The sequence below is a fragment of the Carex rostrata genome, chromosome 14 (genome assembly GCF_964058835.1).
Source record: "Carex rostrata chromosome 14, lpCarRost1.2, whole genome shotgun sequence".
NCBI lineage: Eukaryota > Viridiplantae > Streptophyta > Magnoliopsida > Poales > Cyperaceae > Carex > Carex rostrata.
Window position 1 is genome coordinate 6,552,760 of NC_135931.1, and position 16,273 is coordinate 6,569,032.

The following is a 16,273-nucleotide window of genomic DNA, read 5'->3' on the forward strand; positions in this document are numbered from 1 at the left end:
ATTTTAAATTCCCAACAAGAACACCGGAACTAACTCTCTGTTACAGTTCGTACCAGCCAGTACAGACCTAGCCCAATACAGACCAGACCAAGCAGAAAGGAATATGCATTAACTCCTGGAGCACCCTACTTATGCACAGGGGAAATATAGTCTGTACCAGCTGGTACGGTCCATATTGGAGGTATCCTTTCATTGAATTTTGTGACAGTTGTATCCATATCAGATTGCTTGGTCTCTAATCATCTCTAAACGCCCCTAGTAATGTGAAGGCTCCCACATTTTCTGACCACTTTTGCCCGTCAAAATCTTGATTAAGCTGTCAATTACTGCCACAACTAGCAAGGAACTGTGAACTTTAGCAGAATTCATCAAAGCATTGTGTTCTGTATGAAAAAATAACTAGCTGAAAACCACCTTTGCTGGACCTGATTCGAGGCAAGGTCTAAGAGAAAAGAAAAAAGAAAATAGTTGATTAACGTGAAAATATGCATCAAAGACCAAGGCAGATATTTATCTTCTCTTTTCATATAATAAAAAAATTGATGTTGGTGTTTTATTTAATTTGTATGCTAATCGATGTGAGTATTATCTTTTTTTTTTTATATGTAAAAATACAACAAATTATATTGTCATGTTAATAAAGTGTACCTGAGCATCCAATCCCACGAAACAAGAACATCTAGTTTGGTAGAGAAACAGAGGCTAGTTACTCTTTTATTATGACCACTGAGAATACAACAAACCTACATAAATAAACAATGAATAAACTTAATAATGCATTTTCATATAATGATATTGAGAGGTGTACATGTACTTGTACTGATCAACCTGCCTCTGCTGGTATTTTAAAAAAGAAGAAGAGGTGTACATGTACTTACAGAGATTATATAATTGCACACAAGTGCAATTATAATTGCTACATATTGACATCAAGTATGCTAATTATGGAGTGCATGTAATTGATATTTTTGCACATTATATTTTGCTACCATTGATATTTAACTCAATATTGATAGTGTTCGTAATTTGTTTTCATTAAGTACCATTTTGTTTGCCTTCACATTTGATTATCTTTGTTCAAACAACAATATCATACCAACCTTTTTACGTTGGGGGTTCAAAACAAGGATTGTGCAATCGTCCATGCCTATGGCAACCCAGTTATTATTTTGGGATGAAATGCGAACACGGTAGCCACTGGAGGCTGTCTTAAGAAACTTCCTAGTTTTTGAAAACACACAATATATTGCAACTTTTTACTAGGTTGATAGATTTTGTATGAAAATTGATGTGAGTATTATTTTTATTTCTGGAAGTAAATACTACTAATTATATTAGCATGATATATATTATTTTAAAATGCAAATGAATAATAATAATATGTTCTGATCAGCCGAGTCTTGCCAAATCAATTAAACCACCAATTTGATCGGTTGGTCAAATTGGTCAGGTTGAGATACAATTACCATCTTCAACTGAAATATTACCTCATCATTAGTGACATTGAAAAGAGATACCGATCCTCCTGATGTAGAGATGAGGTATCTGTTGTCCTTAGTTAGATCAAATGAATGTGCTTCTATGTCAACATCACTCACGTTGATAACCATTAGGCCATCTGATAGCAATAATTACGTTGGAGACTCAAAGGAAGTTGCCTACATACAACCAAATTAACATTTTAGTACAAATAACAAAAGAAAGAGAAAGCAGGGATAAAGAAACTAGTTCTACCTTGCTGCATGAGTTCAAACATGTTTGGTTCCATCTCTATAGTTTATGAGTACCATTGGATGAAAGTGCGATGACTGATTCCCCATCATTTGCATAAACTAATTTGTGCATCTACATGTACGTATAATAAAAGACAAATTACTAAGAAACATAATAATATGGATCTTGATACAAAAAATTATAAGGTCTTTATATCAGTATTCTACTGTCATAGCTGCATTGACCTCTATTTTTTGTAACAATAAGACGAATTGGACTCTAATAAAAACATGGCATTGCCAAAGAGTGTGTGTATACATTCTTACAATTTTTAAAGTTAGTTGCTTTGAAATTACAAGTCCTCTTTTAGCACCTTTCTTTTGGGCAACATGTCGGAAAGCCTAATAGAGAGACATTGAGATGACTCATTAATTGACAAGTATTACCTCAAATGTACATTTTAGCTTTTTCTTTCTGTCACATTTGTACATTTGCTCAAGGTGCTTGTAATCTGCAACCCCTGGAAGAAACTTTTGCATCATCAATGGAAAGATCATAATGTCTTAGGGGTGGCAACAAAGCTCGTAGCTCATGGACCGATCGTGACTCACATCTGATTCGCTCGCTAACAACTCATTCATTAGTGGACCGAGCTATTAATGAGCCAGCTCATCACTAGCTCAATTCAAAATTAACAAGTTTGAGCTGGGACCTAGCTTGCTCACGAGCTGGCGAGCTAGCTCGGTCCTAATATGAATTTGTGAAATGGTATAAATGTGTGTGAATTTAGTATGCATGAATTTATTTTGTGAATTATGTTTGTATGAATTTGGAAATTTAGTATTTTTGTATGTATGAATTTAATTACAAACTTAATTTCTGATAGTTGACTTTATATTACATAGTCTAATACATTTGGACTTTTGGCCCATGAGCAAACACGAGCTAGCTCGGCTCGCTCATTGTCAAAACAAGTGAGCCATGAGCCACCTTTTCAGCTCGGATCTGAATGTTGACTCGCTCATAACTCGCTCATTGCTGAAACGAGCGAGCCATGGACTTGGTCTAACTCGGACCGAGCCGGCTCGTTGCTAGCCCTAATAATTAGTAAGCCGACGTAAGATTTTCACACAATATATTGTGAAAACTATTCTTTTGTATCTTGTGGTTGCAATAGTTAATGGATCAAAGGAATTTGTTTTCATCTACAATTGAAAAGCAATAATCAAGCAGGATTTCTAGGAGATGAATGCAAAGAAGGAAGAGGCGATGTGAGAAGAACAAAGGATGGCGGCGTGATGGAAAGGGAGCTAGCTAGGTATATGGGGGTACTTATAACAAACAATAAGAAAGAAGTGTAACCTAATTTTCATAAATGTGTATCTTTTAGAGATCGCTACATTAATTTAAATCATGAGCATAAACTCGGTCCACATCTGGCGAAGATAACCGATATATGGTAAAGTTAATATCCACATTCTAATTTTCTATATTCAATGAAACAATCTAATTTAAAAAAAAAGAAAAATCTAAACTATTATTTCATTAGTTTGCATTTCTAATTGAGTTCAAGACTTGTGATGATGGTACAGTGATTGAGATAGCATTGCATATATGATTTAGTTGGTACACATAACACACCTACTCTACCTTTGTATGGTGTCAAATCACCATCAGATGCCAATGAGTTTATGTATGGTAATGCAAAATAACTATCACCTCCTCCACATAGTTCTGATTTGCCAATTAAACATACTTTCGGGAAAGAACGCATAGCATAATCAAACTTATATCTACCCGAAGATCTTGAAATAGTTAAGCAAACAAATTACCTTAACTGAAATTTTATGTTTTCAAATAAAAATTTAGTACACTTCTATGGGTTGGCTCATACTTTATATTGATGTTACATTTCTATTTGTTTTGAACTAAATTAAGCAACTCTTGTGCTTCATTCATAGTGGAGACCAACAGACCGGAATACCACTTGTGACAACATATGCATATTAATAACTTTTTACATGACATTTGATATGAATGGACTAACAAGAAAACAATAGTTTGTCAAATTAGTTCAAAGAACAAGTTCCACCTACTAAAATTTGGCCTAGAACTTCAATTCTCAATTAATTGCTCACAATAGATTGAACATCTATTTTCATAGTTAGTCATATTTATCACATTGACCAACATTTTTCTTTATTTATTACTGAAAGCAAAAAAAAAAAAAAAAAATCTTAAGCACCTTTCCCTTTTACAATAAGAAAATAAAAAATGTCAAAATCAGATTGTTTAATTTCATGTGAAGGTTTTAAATTTTACTACTTAGAGGTTCAAGGATATTAAGATTGTATGTTCCAAGTATTTTCATTAGTTATGTCTATAAAATAACAGGAATAGATCAACTTAAGAAAATTTTGTTGAACATGATGACAAAATTATTTGTTGCATTAGTAATTTAATTTTGAAATTTTAAATGAAGAATGAACCATGAATCTTATTCTAACTCATAAACAATATATGTGCATAAAATAATTATAAATTTAGAGTTTATTTTGTGCAACATCAAGATGTTGAAAGACTAAACCACTAGTAATTTATTTCATACATTTATTTAATTTTTAACCTCCTGAGTTATCCAAATTAATTATGTCGATTCTAAACATATACTTATAACACAACAATAGTAATATATTTTGGAGTTTATCATTTAGAATTAAAAAAAAATTATAAAAAAAATGTTAAAAGTATGTTTAAAACAAAAAATTGCAATTGTATCGTTTCCCCTAAGATTAGTTATTACTTATTACATTGATTTTAAAGCATAAAAGGAAAACTTTAATGGTCTAAAACTAGATCCACATCCAACAAAGAATGGCCATGGAAAGTTGGAAACCATTGCAAATAAAAAAAGGAAATTGCCAACATGCCCTCCATTTCCAGCTGATAGATATATACTAGTGGTTATTTGTACAACAGCTAATAGAACCTGTTAAGTACTGCTTGACTGCTCACAACACTTCCCAAGTTTACATGATTTCAATAATGTTATCTTGTCCTGAAGGTCGAGCTTATAATAGAAATTCATTAGCTTGAGCAAAATAAATAATACAGAGGACAAACTAACCAAAATCAACTGATACATACTGGTCGGTATATATATTCTCTTGGCAAATTAAAATTTAGTATGCTAAACCAAGAAAAAGAGCATGTACAAAGAGTTTTTTTTTTTTTAAAGTAAAACTAATATGAGGGTCGATCAGCTCATCAAAAGAGTGCATAAATTTGGATAAAAAACGGTTTAATGAGCTTCAAACAATAAATTGAATTATTAATCATAATACACTAAATGATCCAAGTGTTTACATTCCAAATTTACACGAATATCACAATCATCACATAACAATTCCTGCCCCCATTTAAGTCATTCAATCAGAACAAACACACTTACACACATCAAACAATTAATGTACAAAATTTACGGTACACAGGAAGAACATAATTATCAAGGCTAATTAATCGGCTTGTGAACTCGTAAAGAAAGCGAGAAGAGAAAAAGAGGAATACCATGAATTTCTCATGTCTCTTTTGAGTTCTCGCCTTTTAAATAGATAATAAGACTCTTTTGATTTTTATTTTTATTGTGCCGAGATGCTTCTCAACCCAAGAGTTTTTTTTAGTCAATCTGAAACAAAAATATATATTTTTTTTTTTTTTTTTGTGGTACCGAGATGAGAATTCGACTCTATGTAAAAAAAAAAAAAAAAAAAATAACCTCCGTGCCAATATGAGAATTTGGCACCCTAACAAATTATATATTTACTTTTAACAAAAAAAGAAGTTTGCGTCAATATGAGAATTCGAGACAGAAAAAAAAAAAAAAAACACGTAATATTAATTTATTGGTATCGATCGACTTGATAGGTTCTAAAATGTTTTGGTGGAAAATATTACGTGTTTTTTGGTGGAGCAATCCTTAAGATTTTAATCTTGACAACAACACGAGAATCAACTTCTGACCTAGTGGTTAAGACAACACTCTCCGTGTGAGAGATTGTAAATTTAAAAAAAAAAAAATCCAACTCTTTAATTATGAATATTAAACAGTTGATTGCTTAGCAACCAACTCTTACTAAAAAGAAAAATCTCAACCGTTACACACAACTGGATTAACAATCATTAAAATATTAATCTCACTTATAATTGTAAAATTAGATAAGAAGGTACCGCGAACGTTATAATGTTATTATTTACGAATTAATATTTTTCTAATTTGGAAACAAAATAAAAAGAAATTCGAGTAATACAGCAAAAAAAAATTAAGAATATTTTTTTTTTGTTTTTTTGTGTGTTTAATAGAAAGGATATAATATCAAGAACAACCCAAATAGATATACAAGCATTTAACTTATTAAAAGTTTAAGAAATCACTCATACAAAAGAAATATAAGTGAATATTATAAATATATAAAAGGGAACGACTAACAGTACCTCCATATCAGTTCCCTAAACGTTCTCTGCATTAAAAGACAAACAACTTTTGACATGGAACCACTAACTGACTCCAACATCTGATATAAGGGTATTTAACTATTTATACTCTGAGTTAATAGTCAAAACGTATAGTATTCATACCTACGAATGTATAGTATTCATACTTATTATCAGAACCATTCGTCATATGTAAACACAAGCTGGAGGGGACCAGTAACGACCAGGGGGGCCGTTAACGTCTTGTGACAGCCTGGATTGGAGATCGCAACCGTCTGAAAGTGACATTTGCCAAGATTGGAGACCACTACAGCAAATCTATATATTATTCATATATAACTAAAGAAGTATTCATATCTAAACAAATGAAGTATTCATACTGACGATTACGAAGTATTCATACATGTTTGAAATAATTTATACAATTCAAAATTCAAAGTTAGACCCTTCTTCATGCATATCTAACAAATGAAGTATTCATACATGTTTGAAATAATTTATACAATTCAAAGTCAAACCCTTCTTCTTGAACACGTCTTCTAAGAAATATTTATATATAATAACATGAATGCATATCTAACAAACGAAATATTCATATCTAACAAATGAAATATTCATACATGTTCGAAATAATTTATACAATTCAACATTCAAAGTTAGACCCTTCTTCATGCATATCTAACAAATGAAGTATTCATATCTAACTAATGAAGTATTCATACATGTTTGAAATAATTTATACAATTCAAAGTCAAACCCTTCTTCTTGAACACCTCTTCTAAGAAATATTCATATCTAATAACATGAATGCATATCTAACAAACGAAGTATTCATATCTAACAAATGAAGTATTCATACATGTTCGAAATAATTTATACAATTCAACATTCAAAGTTAGACCCTTCTTCATGCATATCTAACAAATGAAGTATTCATATCTAACTAATGAAGTATTCATACATGTTTGAAATAATTTATACAATTCAAAGTCAGACCCTTCTTCTTGAACACATCTTCTAAGAAATATTCATATCTAATAACATGAATGCATATCTAACAAACGAAGTATTCATACATGTTCAAAATAATTTATACAATTCAACATTCAAAAGTCATATTCGTCTCTCTCACCCCACCTCTTCCAAGAAGTATTCATATCTTACATGAAGTATGCATATCTTACATGAAGTATGCATATCTAACAAATAAATTATTCATATCTAACTAATAAAATATTCATATGTTCAACTGTGATAACCTTTGCTGGGCTAGCATGGACCCCCTCAAACGGTGCACCACGCTCTCCCCGCCGAATCTTGATGGTGCACCACGCTCTCCTCGTCGAATCTCAACGGTGCACCACGCTCTCCTCGTCGAATCTCGACGGTGCACCACGCTCGTCTCGCCGGATCTCGATCGCCATCACAACTGTCGACGTGGGTAGATGGTGGCGAGCAGTAGAGGAGAAGAACATGGTGAGTTTTGAGTTGTGTTGAATTTTTTTTTTCTTTCTAAGAGAAAATTGAAGTGGGTGGGTTTTGACCACATGACAGAACAAAAAAAGAAGGTTGTTAGAGGGACAGATAGGAGACAAATTCAAGGGGACAACATCTTTACTCTATATAAAAATGATTATAAGTTTCTAAGCTTATTAGCCACGTCATATCACGATATTTTTTTTTTCTCTCTTCCTCCCTCTTCACTTTTTTCTTTTATATATCATACAACTCATGTTCTTTTTATTCTCTCCTCAATTAATAGTGTTGTGTTTCGAAATTTTTATTAATAGGAAATATATTAAATAAATATCGAGATTAGAGAACGCTTTTGCGTTTTATCGAGATATAGGGAAACCGTTATGGTTTATCACGACCAGCATTAACACTTAATTAATCATCATCCATTCTAACTGAACCGCGCAAGAAAAAAACCAGAAAAAAAACCCTGGCCGTTACTATCTATCACGGCCAGAGGCAGAAAGAAAGAAAAAAAAAAAGGCTGGCCGTGATAGCCCATCACGGCCAGAGGTGAAAAAAAAAGATTTTTTATTTATTTTCGCGCCTGGCCGTTATTGTTCATCACGGACAGAGATTTTTTTTTCCTCTGATCGTTCCAATCTATCGCGGACAGGGTTTTTTTTTTTTGATTTTTTTATGGTTCAATTAAAATGGTTAATCTTGTTAATTAAGTGCTAACTCTGGCCGTTATAAACCATAACGACCAGAGGCCGTGATAAATCATAACAGTTTCCCTATATCTTGATAAAACGCAAAAGCGTTCTCTAATCTTGATATTTATTTAATATATTTTCTATTAATAAAAATTTCGGGTGTTGTGTTTGATATAGTTAAAGTATTAAAGAAATCTTAAAATTGATAAAACTCTTTTGTTTAATCTACAAAAATTTTCATACAATTTATCATGTAAGTTTGAAAGATATATATCTATGTATAAAGTTCAACGAAGGAAAATTTATTCAAGTAATTATTTATTTTGAAAATATTAATTTTCGTGTGATCAATATTTCTTCGGAGCATTAACCCGAAACATCGACAATCCCTCGTCTGTTAAATATTCTAATTTCCAACCTCAGGTGACGAATTTGGATCACCTCAGGTATCTGACTCAAGCAAATTAGAAAAGGACGGTCCATGATCATTCTTTTAACTTGATACGAATCTCAAAGCACAGTTAATACTTGTCCCCGGCGCCATCTCCGAATAGAATAGGGCAATAGGCCATCAGTTTGAGTTAATCGGAGCCGTCCATTTTAATTTGCTTGCGTCAGGTAACTGGGCAGATTCGGATTAGCTCCTGAATGATTTCGGATCCAATTTTGCCTTGCCGGACTCCCAACCCAAACTCCCCTCCAACACGAAACCCATTACCAGTCCCCTACCCCACAAGCCACCACAAGCCTTCAGCCCTTCACGCATCTCACAAGTCACATCGGTTAATCCATCCATCCACTTGCTCTTCTTCCCCTTTTTACCAAAGAAAAGAGAACCAAACCCTCTCTTTTTAATCTCTCTCTCTCTCTCCGCGTCATTCTGAGCTGCGTCAGGAGGCAGGAAAATCCTCGGCTAACAAGGCACGAATAGGAGTTGGCGCCGCCACGCCAAGATGTCCGCCGCGGTCTGCGGGAAGCGATCTTCTTCCATCTTCGACGAGCTGCCGTTGCCGTTCCAGCCCCACCACTCCGCCAAGCGCTCTCGCTGCGGCTTCTCCCCTCCTAGAGACGCCAATCCCCTCTTGTCCCACCTCCGCTCCCTCTTCCCTCAGATGAACCAAGAGGTATTTTCCAAAATTTCAATTCCTGTACAAATAAATACTTTCTCCTGGTCAGATTTCATTTGAAGGTTCGTTTGATCGTTTTCTTTAATCTGTGAGAATGAATTTAATTTGTTTATCCTGGTCTTTGACTAGATTTTTTTTTTTTAAATTAAAACATTTTGCGTTAGTGCTTTGACCTCTGGTATCTTTCTGGAGTACCATGTAAAGTTTCTGCTTTCTCAACAAAATTTTGGTTACAGTTGCTGGAGAGAGCTCTCGAAGCAGCTGGAAATGATATGGATTCTGCAATAAAGAGCTTGACAGATCTGCATCTCGAACCAGAAGAAACCAATTTAGCTTCTATTGCAGGGACTTGTGAAGATGGAACTCCTGTAAATCATCTTGCAAACGAAGGTATCTGCACCTTCCCTTTCTCAGGCCTTTTTCTTTATTTTACAGTTACTTAGAAGAACCAGATGCTCTACCTTGCCCAAATGTTCTACCTTGCTCCACAAATTCAAATGAAGGGGGTACCTGGGGAGGGGTTGAAGGGACAGAGAGCAAAGACACAAGACATTGGAAATTTTGTACCCTCCATTTTGGGGTGTAAAAGTTCACCTCCTCTCTTCCTTGCTCATTTTCTTTCAGCCTCCCTCCCTTCCCCTCTGACATTTCTTTCCGGATTTGACCCAAGTATTTGACAACTAGAAAGAGAACTTAAGAATATAATTGCTTCTTATGTTCGTTTCTTCTTCATTTGGCATGAATGCAAAAAATAAAAAAAGCATACACACTATAAAACATACAGCAATAGCATGAAGTGCTTGCTAAGTATTTTTTTTTTCAATATTTAAATTTATGGACAGAATAATATTTTTTTGCTTTTTTGTATAATCCCATTAAGTCTATTTGTAGTCTGGTTCTAATACGTTTCAACTGCTATATATTAGGACAAAAAATACTGGGCAATGATGGTAACATATGTACAGCTGCTGACTCCATGCCCGGTGTGGATAATAATCGCCCATCAGGTGGTTCTGAATGGGTGGAGCTGTTTGTACAGGAAATGATGAATGCCTCTGACATGGATGATGCGAGGTCTCGCGCCACAAGAGCGCTTGAGGTCTTGGAGAAGTCTATCATTTCCCGTGTTAGCCCAGAAAGCACGCAGAATGTTCAAAAGGTACTCCATTTTCCTCATATTTTCTTCTAGTAAAATTGCATTTCCTACTTCTAGCATGCCTAAATGAACATAACAGGACAACTAAGAACTGTGTTGAAATACTCGGTACTCCTTATATTTTGCTTCCTATTATTTTATTTTGTGTATTTCTTCACTTTAGTGAAGTGTTTTGCTACAGTTCCTAGAGTTGCTGAGTACTTTGTCCCCTTCTGTTTCAATTATATAGGAAAATTCATTGCTAAAGGAACATATGGAAGTTGTCCTTCGAGAAAATGCTATTCTGAAACGAGCAGTGGCGATCCAGCATGACCGTCAAAAAGAGCAAGTGGAACAGAACCAAGAAGTACAACATCTTAGACAGATGGTATCACAATACCAGGAGCAAGTCAGGACCCTCGAGGTAACTGATATTTTTCTTTTTCTAGCAAATTGTAAGATTCTTTGTTCATCCCTCCAAAATATCTGAATAATGGAAAACAAACAAGCTACTTTTTTCAATCAGAGAGGGGTAATAGAGAGTCAGGTAATTCACTGATATTTTTTTGAAGAAAAATGGTAGGGATGTTTTTGAAAGAGAAATTTATATCTATATTGGTGCATAAGGGATATTTTCATTTATCAGGTCATGAAATATTCCTAGTGCTCAGTATGTTTATGGACTGGTACAAAATGATACTTTTGGTCACAGATGCAAGTTTATTTTTCTATTGAAATTATTTATTACCCTTTTTGATCTGGGAGTACAATATGCACAACAAGAATATTTTATCCATGGTATTATTTTGTTTCAGTTTTATATTATTTTTATTGTGTACATCAGGTCAACAATTATGCACTGATGATGCATCTCAGGCAAGCACAACAAGGCAATACAATTCCTGGACGCTTTCATCCTGATGTATTTTAGATCCGCACAGCTTAGCTTTGTCACAAGTTACAGATATGTATGATTCTTTGTCCTTTTAATTTGTTTCTTAAGTAGAATGTACGATGGATGAAATTTAGTTGTGTGAATTCATGTCCTCGTGCTCTTCCCGACATGAAGTGTACCTTAGACATCCATCTCCTAATGACTTGTGCTTCACCGATAATGAAGAAAATATAACGGCTGAGGATTTGTTGAACTTGGAGCAGCATGATACGATGACGCGACCAAATGGTCTGATCTGATAAAACCTAGGTCAGTGACATATCAGGCTGATGTTATGCAAGTCCAAGAGTTCCTTTATATATATATATTTTTAGAAGCATGTATCTTTGGAATTAATTGCGCATTCATAATTGTATTTCTGCTGCTTTCAAGTTTATAAGAAAAACATATGTTCGGTCATTGTCCATTGAAGTTTACTGGATACTCTTTAATTACTTCTGAATGTTAAAAGGTTGTTATCTTGTAAAGTTGGATGTCCAAGGTTTTAACTGGGTGACCTGCCCCGTAGTTATTCTGGTAAGGAAGCCATTGGTCAATAAATATTTGGTGATAACAAAAAAGAAAACCTGTTTGTATTTTGAAGCATTCCACGCTCGCATGCGTTAACTTGGGTTTAAAGCGGCTTACGTTCCTTGTATGTTGTGAGCCCACTTCTTGTAGCACCCGGGCCTGGATAACATGTTCCATTCTCACAAAATGACCGAGAACGGGAAACAGGTTCGGGATCTGATTTCGTTCATCAAATCCGAAACGCTCGTTGCGAACTATTCGAGTGTGCACACTTTTATTATAGGGGAATTTCAGGTTTATCACTCAAATTTTTTGAAATTACGTTATTTCCTTTTAGCATTCATAATATCATATTTATCTATTTAAATTTCAAATAATTATATATTTATCCAACTTATTGTCTTATTGAAAATAATTGAAAATAATTTCAAGTTTTACCCTTTATTTGAAAAAAAAATTGTAGCATGTGTACAAAATATTCAGCCTTCTTGTTTGTAAAGGACAAAATATATATATTTTTTTAATTGTGACGTACACATAATGTATATCTAAATGTCATTGTGTATGCGTCAGAAGTTAAAAAATGAACCGTTTGCTTTTGAAAATTGATTAATTGGATCTTTTACACATGCTACCAATTTTTAAAATGAGTTCTCATAATAAAGTAATAAATTGATTGAATTTATGATTTTTTAAAATCTTGAAGGATAACTATGATATTATGAATTTTGAAAGGAAAAAATATGTAATTTCAAGATTTTGCGTGAAATTCCCTCTTTATGAAAAAGAACAGATACTTTAAGTTTTTCCAAATTGTTTAATGATTTTTTTGAAAATAAAAAATAAGTTTAGAGGTGAATATTGAATATATAAAGCGAATTTACCTGTCAAATTTTGCACAATTTGAATATTGTTCGATGGCAATGACATTGATATATTGTTAAATTCATTCAAGTGCGGAGTGCCCATAATATTACAATAGTTAAATAAATAGAATAAATGATTAAATGAAGTTCAATCAATTGTAATAATAGGATTATAGGACAAATCATACAAGGAAACGGAGACTGCATAGTAGGGATTTAATGGGCGGGCGGGTAAGGGTACCCCGGGTATACCCGGGACGGGTACGGGTAGGACAGGTACAAGGGTATACGGGTACGGGTATGGTCGGGTATATTTTTCAAAAACCATGCCCTACCTGTCCTATACCCGTACCCGTGTACCCTTGGCGGGTAGGGCGGGTACGGTTTTTTTTTTTGTTGGTTTTTTTTTTGCTGTTTTTTTTTCTGGTTTTTTTGTTTCTGTTTTTTTGTTGGTTTTTTTTTTTGCTTTTTTTTTAAAAGTGTTGTATAAATGTATTTACGTGTTTATAATTCGACTTTTAAAATATGAATAATTCAATATCAAATAGTGTGTATATATATACATAAAATTATCAAGTCACATCTTTATAATTCCTAAATAATTAAAATTTGTAACTTATATATATAAATTATTCTTGCCAAAATTTGTATGTTTAGTCGGCTAAGTACAAATGTATTTATTTATTTCTTTACACGAGTCATTTTATTTTATTTTTAAATTCTCGTTCTAATTATATAGTTTCATAATTTATTTATATCTCAAAATTTTTAAAACAATAGAAGTTATCCTCCTCCTTTATTCCAGGCTTGGGACCGGCTATGTAAAATAACATAGGCGGAGTTCTAACTTTTTTTTTGTTAGTAATTCTTCTTTAAAATGAATAATTTAAAAACTAATTGAAATATTTAGAAATTTATAATTTAAAAAATAACGATAAAGACTAAAAGAGGTTAGAAATTTATACCGACACTACCTATCTAGAAGTTCTCATTCCTATACCATTCTTCGCTCTCTTCCGCACCGTCTGAATCCGAATTAGCCTGGTGCCGCGCCTCGGTACCACTTTCTTCAGTGTCGACTTCGGATGATGATGCTTCAGGCACATGTTGCCTGCGCTCTTCAGCTTGAATCCAATCTTTCAAGCACACAAGTCTTTCAAAAACATGTGGACCCAACTTACTGCGTTTATCGGAGAGGATCCTGTTCGCCGAACTGAAACAACTTTCGGAAGGGACGGTTGACACGGGCACGGCAAATACATCGCGGGCCATCATCACCAGTGTTGGAAAGGCCCTTTGATGCCTCCTCCACCATGCCATGACGTCAAGTCCATGTTCATTTTCGTTCATCATCGATACATAGGTCACTAGCTCGCTTGTTGTTTGTGGTTCGATCTCCGACTGAAAATCTGCTAACAAACCACCACTGCTAGTGCTCCTGGAAGCGAAACTATTAAAAAACAGAAATTAAAAAACAGAAACAAAAAAACAGAAATTAAAAAACAGAAACAAAAAAAAAGAAATTAAAAAACAGAAATTAAAATAAATAAATTAAAAAACAGAAATTAAATCTAACCTATTCAAAATAAATCTAACATTTTGTTCACACAAAAGCGTGCACACAAAGTTTCAGGTACAGCATGCTGTACCCTTTTAAATCGTGATTGAGCTTTCGTATTAGGTTGCAAGTGCACAACCTTTGTCCGATGGTACAATCAGGTATCGATCCTCAGGGACGGTACAATTCGAGTCTAAATCACTACTTATCCTAGTTAGGTACTAGAAGTGAAGAGTTTGGTTTGAGTTCGTTTCAAATTTCTAAATTCAATAACAGAAGATAAAAGAAAGATACAAGTTGGTTCAAATCGATTTAAAATGAAGTTTCCAGGGTTTCAGATTTCATCCTCTACCTTGCCTCTCCGACCTTCACGCGACTCGCATGCTTTCGCATGCGACCCTTGTGACGCGACCCGCGTGGTCTTCGAGTGAATGCAGCATTGATATCGTTTCTGAGTTCTTTACTTGTGCAAGGATCTATTGACCGTACCTAAAGTTCCTGAACCTCAACTTTCGTTTATTGGCTTAATGAACCTAGTAAGGAATTGCAATTTCACCTTCTTAGATCTACAACCTCAAACTTTCGTTTACAAGTGTTCAATCTAAGTCATTTGATCGGATTGCTAAAGGTATCCACTATCTCTCAATAGATGGAAATCTCACCTCTCGGTTCAATTGATCTACTTTTCAGATTTAAGATCTACCTTGAATGCTTAATCAAATTGCAAGAAACATCAAGGTCTCAATATTAGAAGAGATGCAAGAAACATTCAACAATAGACAACAAGATTCAATCAAACAATCACAATCAAGCAATGAAAGAATAATTCTCAATCAAATGAACACAAGAACAACTCAAATTCGAATTCAATACATCACAATCAAGGCTTTAGATTACATCAACCCTAGAAACAAGAAAGATCTACTCAAGCATTATAGAGAAAGAGAAAGAGATAAGAGGAGAAGTCATGATAAAACCGAGTGAAGCAATCTAGCAAGAATCTTCCCTCCTTCTTCCCTTTCTTGCACCACACTCCAAGGATCTTGAGGTTTTGAATCTTCAAATTCGGAACTCCCCCTCTGGTGGCAGGGGTGGTCTATTTATAGACCTTTCAAAACGAGTACTCCAATTCTGGGCCTTTGCTGTCTGCTCTGGAGACTTGCGATGCGGGTCGTGTCACCACCGTTGCGATCCGCGTTGGAGTATGAGGGATGCGCCTCGCATGAGACGGCATTGCGACCTGCTGGTGCGACTAGGAGAGGCTGTCAGTGCGACTCGGAGGACTGGATGCGCCTCGCGTCAATCATGATGCGGGTCACATCAAAGTCTCTGAACTTCAGAAATTCTCCTGATTTCACCAATTTCCTGCAAAGTAAGAATGAAAGCGTAGCAGTACCAAATTCTACATGTATTCATTATAATAGACGTTATTTGATGGCTTAAAATACATGTTTTGGTACTGAAATTGGTCAAAACAATAGCTCAGATATAGCAATATCACATTTTCAAAAATAAATCTAGCCTATTCAAAATAATTCTAACATTTTTAAAAATAAATCTAACCTATTCAAAATAAATCTAACATTTACAAAAATAAATCTAAAAAACAGAAATAAAAAAAAACAGAAATAAAAAAACAGAAACAAAAAAACAGAAATTAAAAAACAGAAATTAAAAAACAGAAATTAAAAAACAGAAACAAAAAAACAGAAATTAAAAAACAGAAATTAAATCTAACCTATTCAAA

At 34.1% G+C, this 16,273-nt stretch overlaps 1 protein-coding gene and 1 long non-coding RNA gene across 3 annotated transcripts; one reads left to right on the forward strand and one right to left on the reverse strand.

Moving 5' to 3' along the window:
* Positions 1-267: 267 nt before the first annotated feature.
* LOC144565712 (uncharacterized) lies at positions 268-1,833 on the reverse strand. The gene is made up of 3 exons (XR_013514945.1): positions 1,735-1,833; positions 1,101-1,658; positions 268-743 (listed from the first exon to the last, which is right to left on the reverse strand). It is a non-coding gene; the product is annotated as an uncharacterized LOC144565712 (long non-coding RNA).
* A 7,344-nt stretch (positions 1,834-9,177) lies between these two features.
* LOC144565452 (uncharacterized) lies at positions 9,178-11,998 on the forward strand. 2 transcript variants are annotated; one of them, XM_078315214.1, is made up of 6 exons: positions 9,178-9,499; positions 9,739-9,892; positions 10,429-10,661; positions 10,888-11,061; positions 11,482-11,605; positions 11,717-11,998. In XM_078315214.1, exons 1-5 carry the CDS (start codon positions 9,329-9,331, stop codon positions 11,566-11,568), a joined length of 819 nt encoding a protein of 272 aa, XP_078171340.1. In that variant the 5' UTR covers positions 9,178-9,328; the 3' UTR covers positions 11,569-11,605; positions 11,717-11,998. The 2 variants fall into 2 exon arrangements, with proteins under 2 accessions (XP_078171340.1, XP_078171339.1); XM_078315213.1 differs by having other exon boundaries at positions 11,482-11,998.
* The last annotated feature ends 4,275 nt before the right edge of the window (positions 11,999-16,273 follow it).

Coding starts and splice junctions, on each gene's coding strand:
- LOC144565452 (XM_078315213.1), top strand. CDS start 9,329: ATGTCCGCCGCGGTCTGCGGGAAGCGATCTTCTTCCATCTTCGACGAG. Junction 10,662..10,887: donor GCACGCAGAATGTTCAAAAG/GTACTCCATTTT, acceptor TCAATTATATAG/GAAAATTCATTGCTAAAGGA. Junction 11,062..11,481: donor AGCAAGTCAGGACCCTCGAG/GTAACTGATATT, acceptor TGTGTACATCAG/GTCAACAATTATGCACTGAT.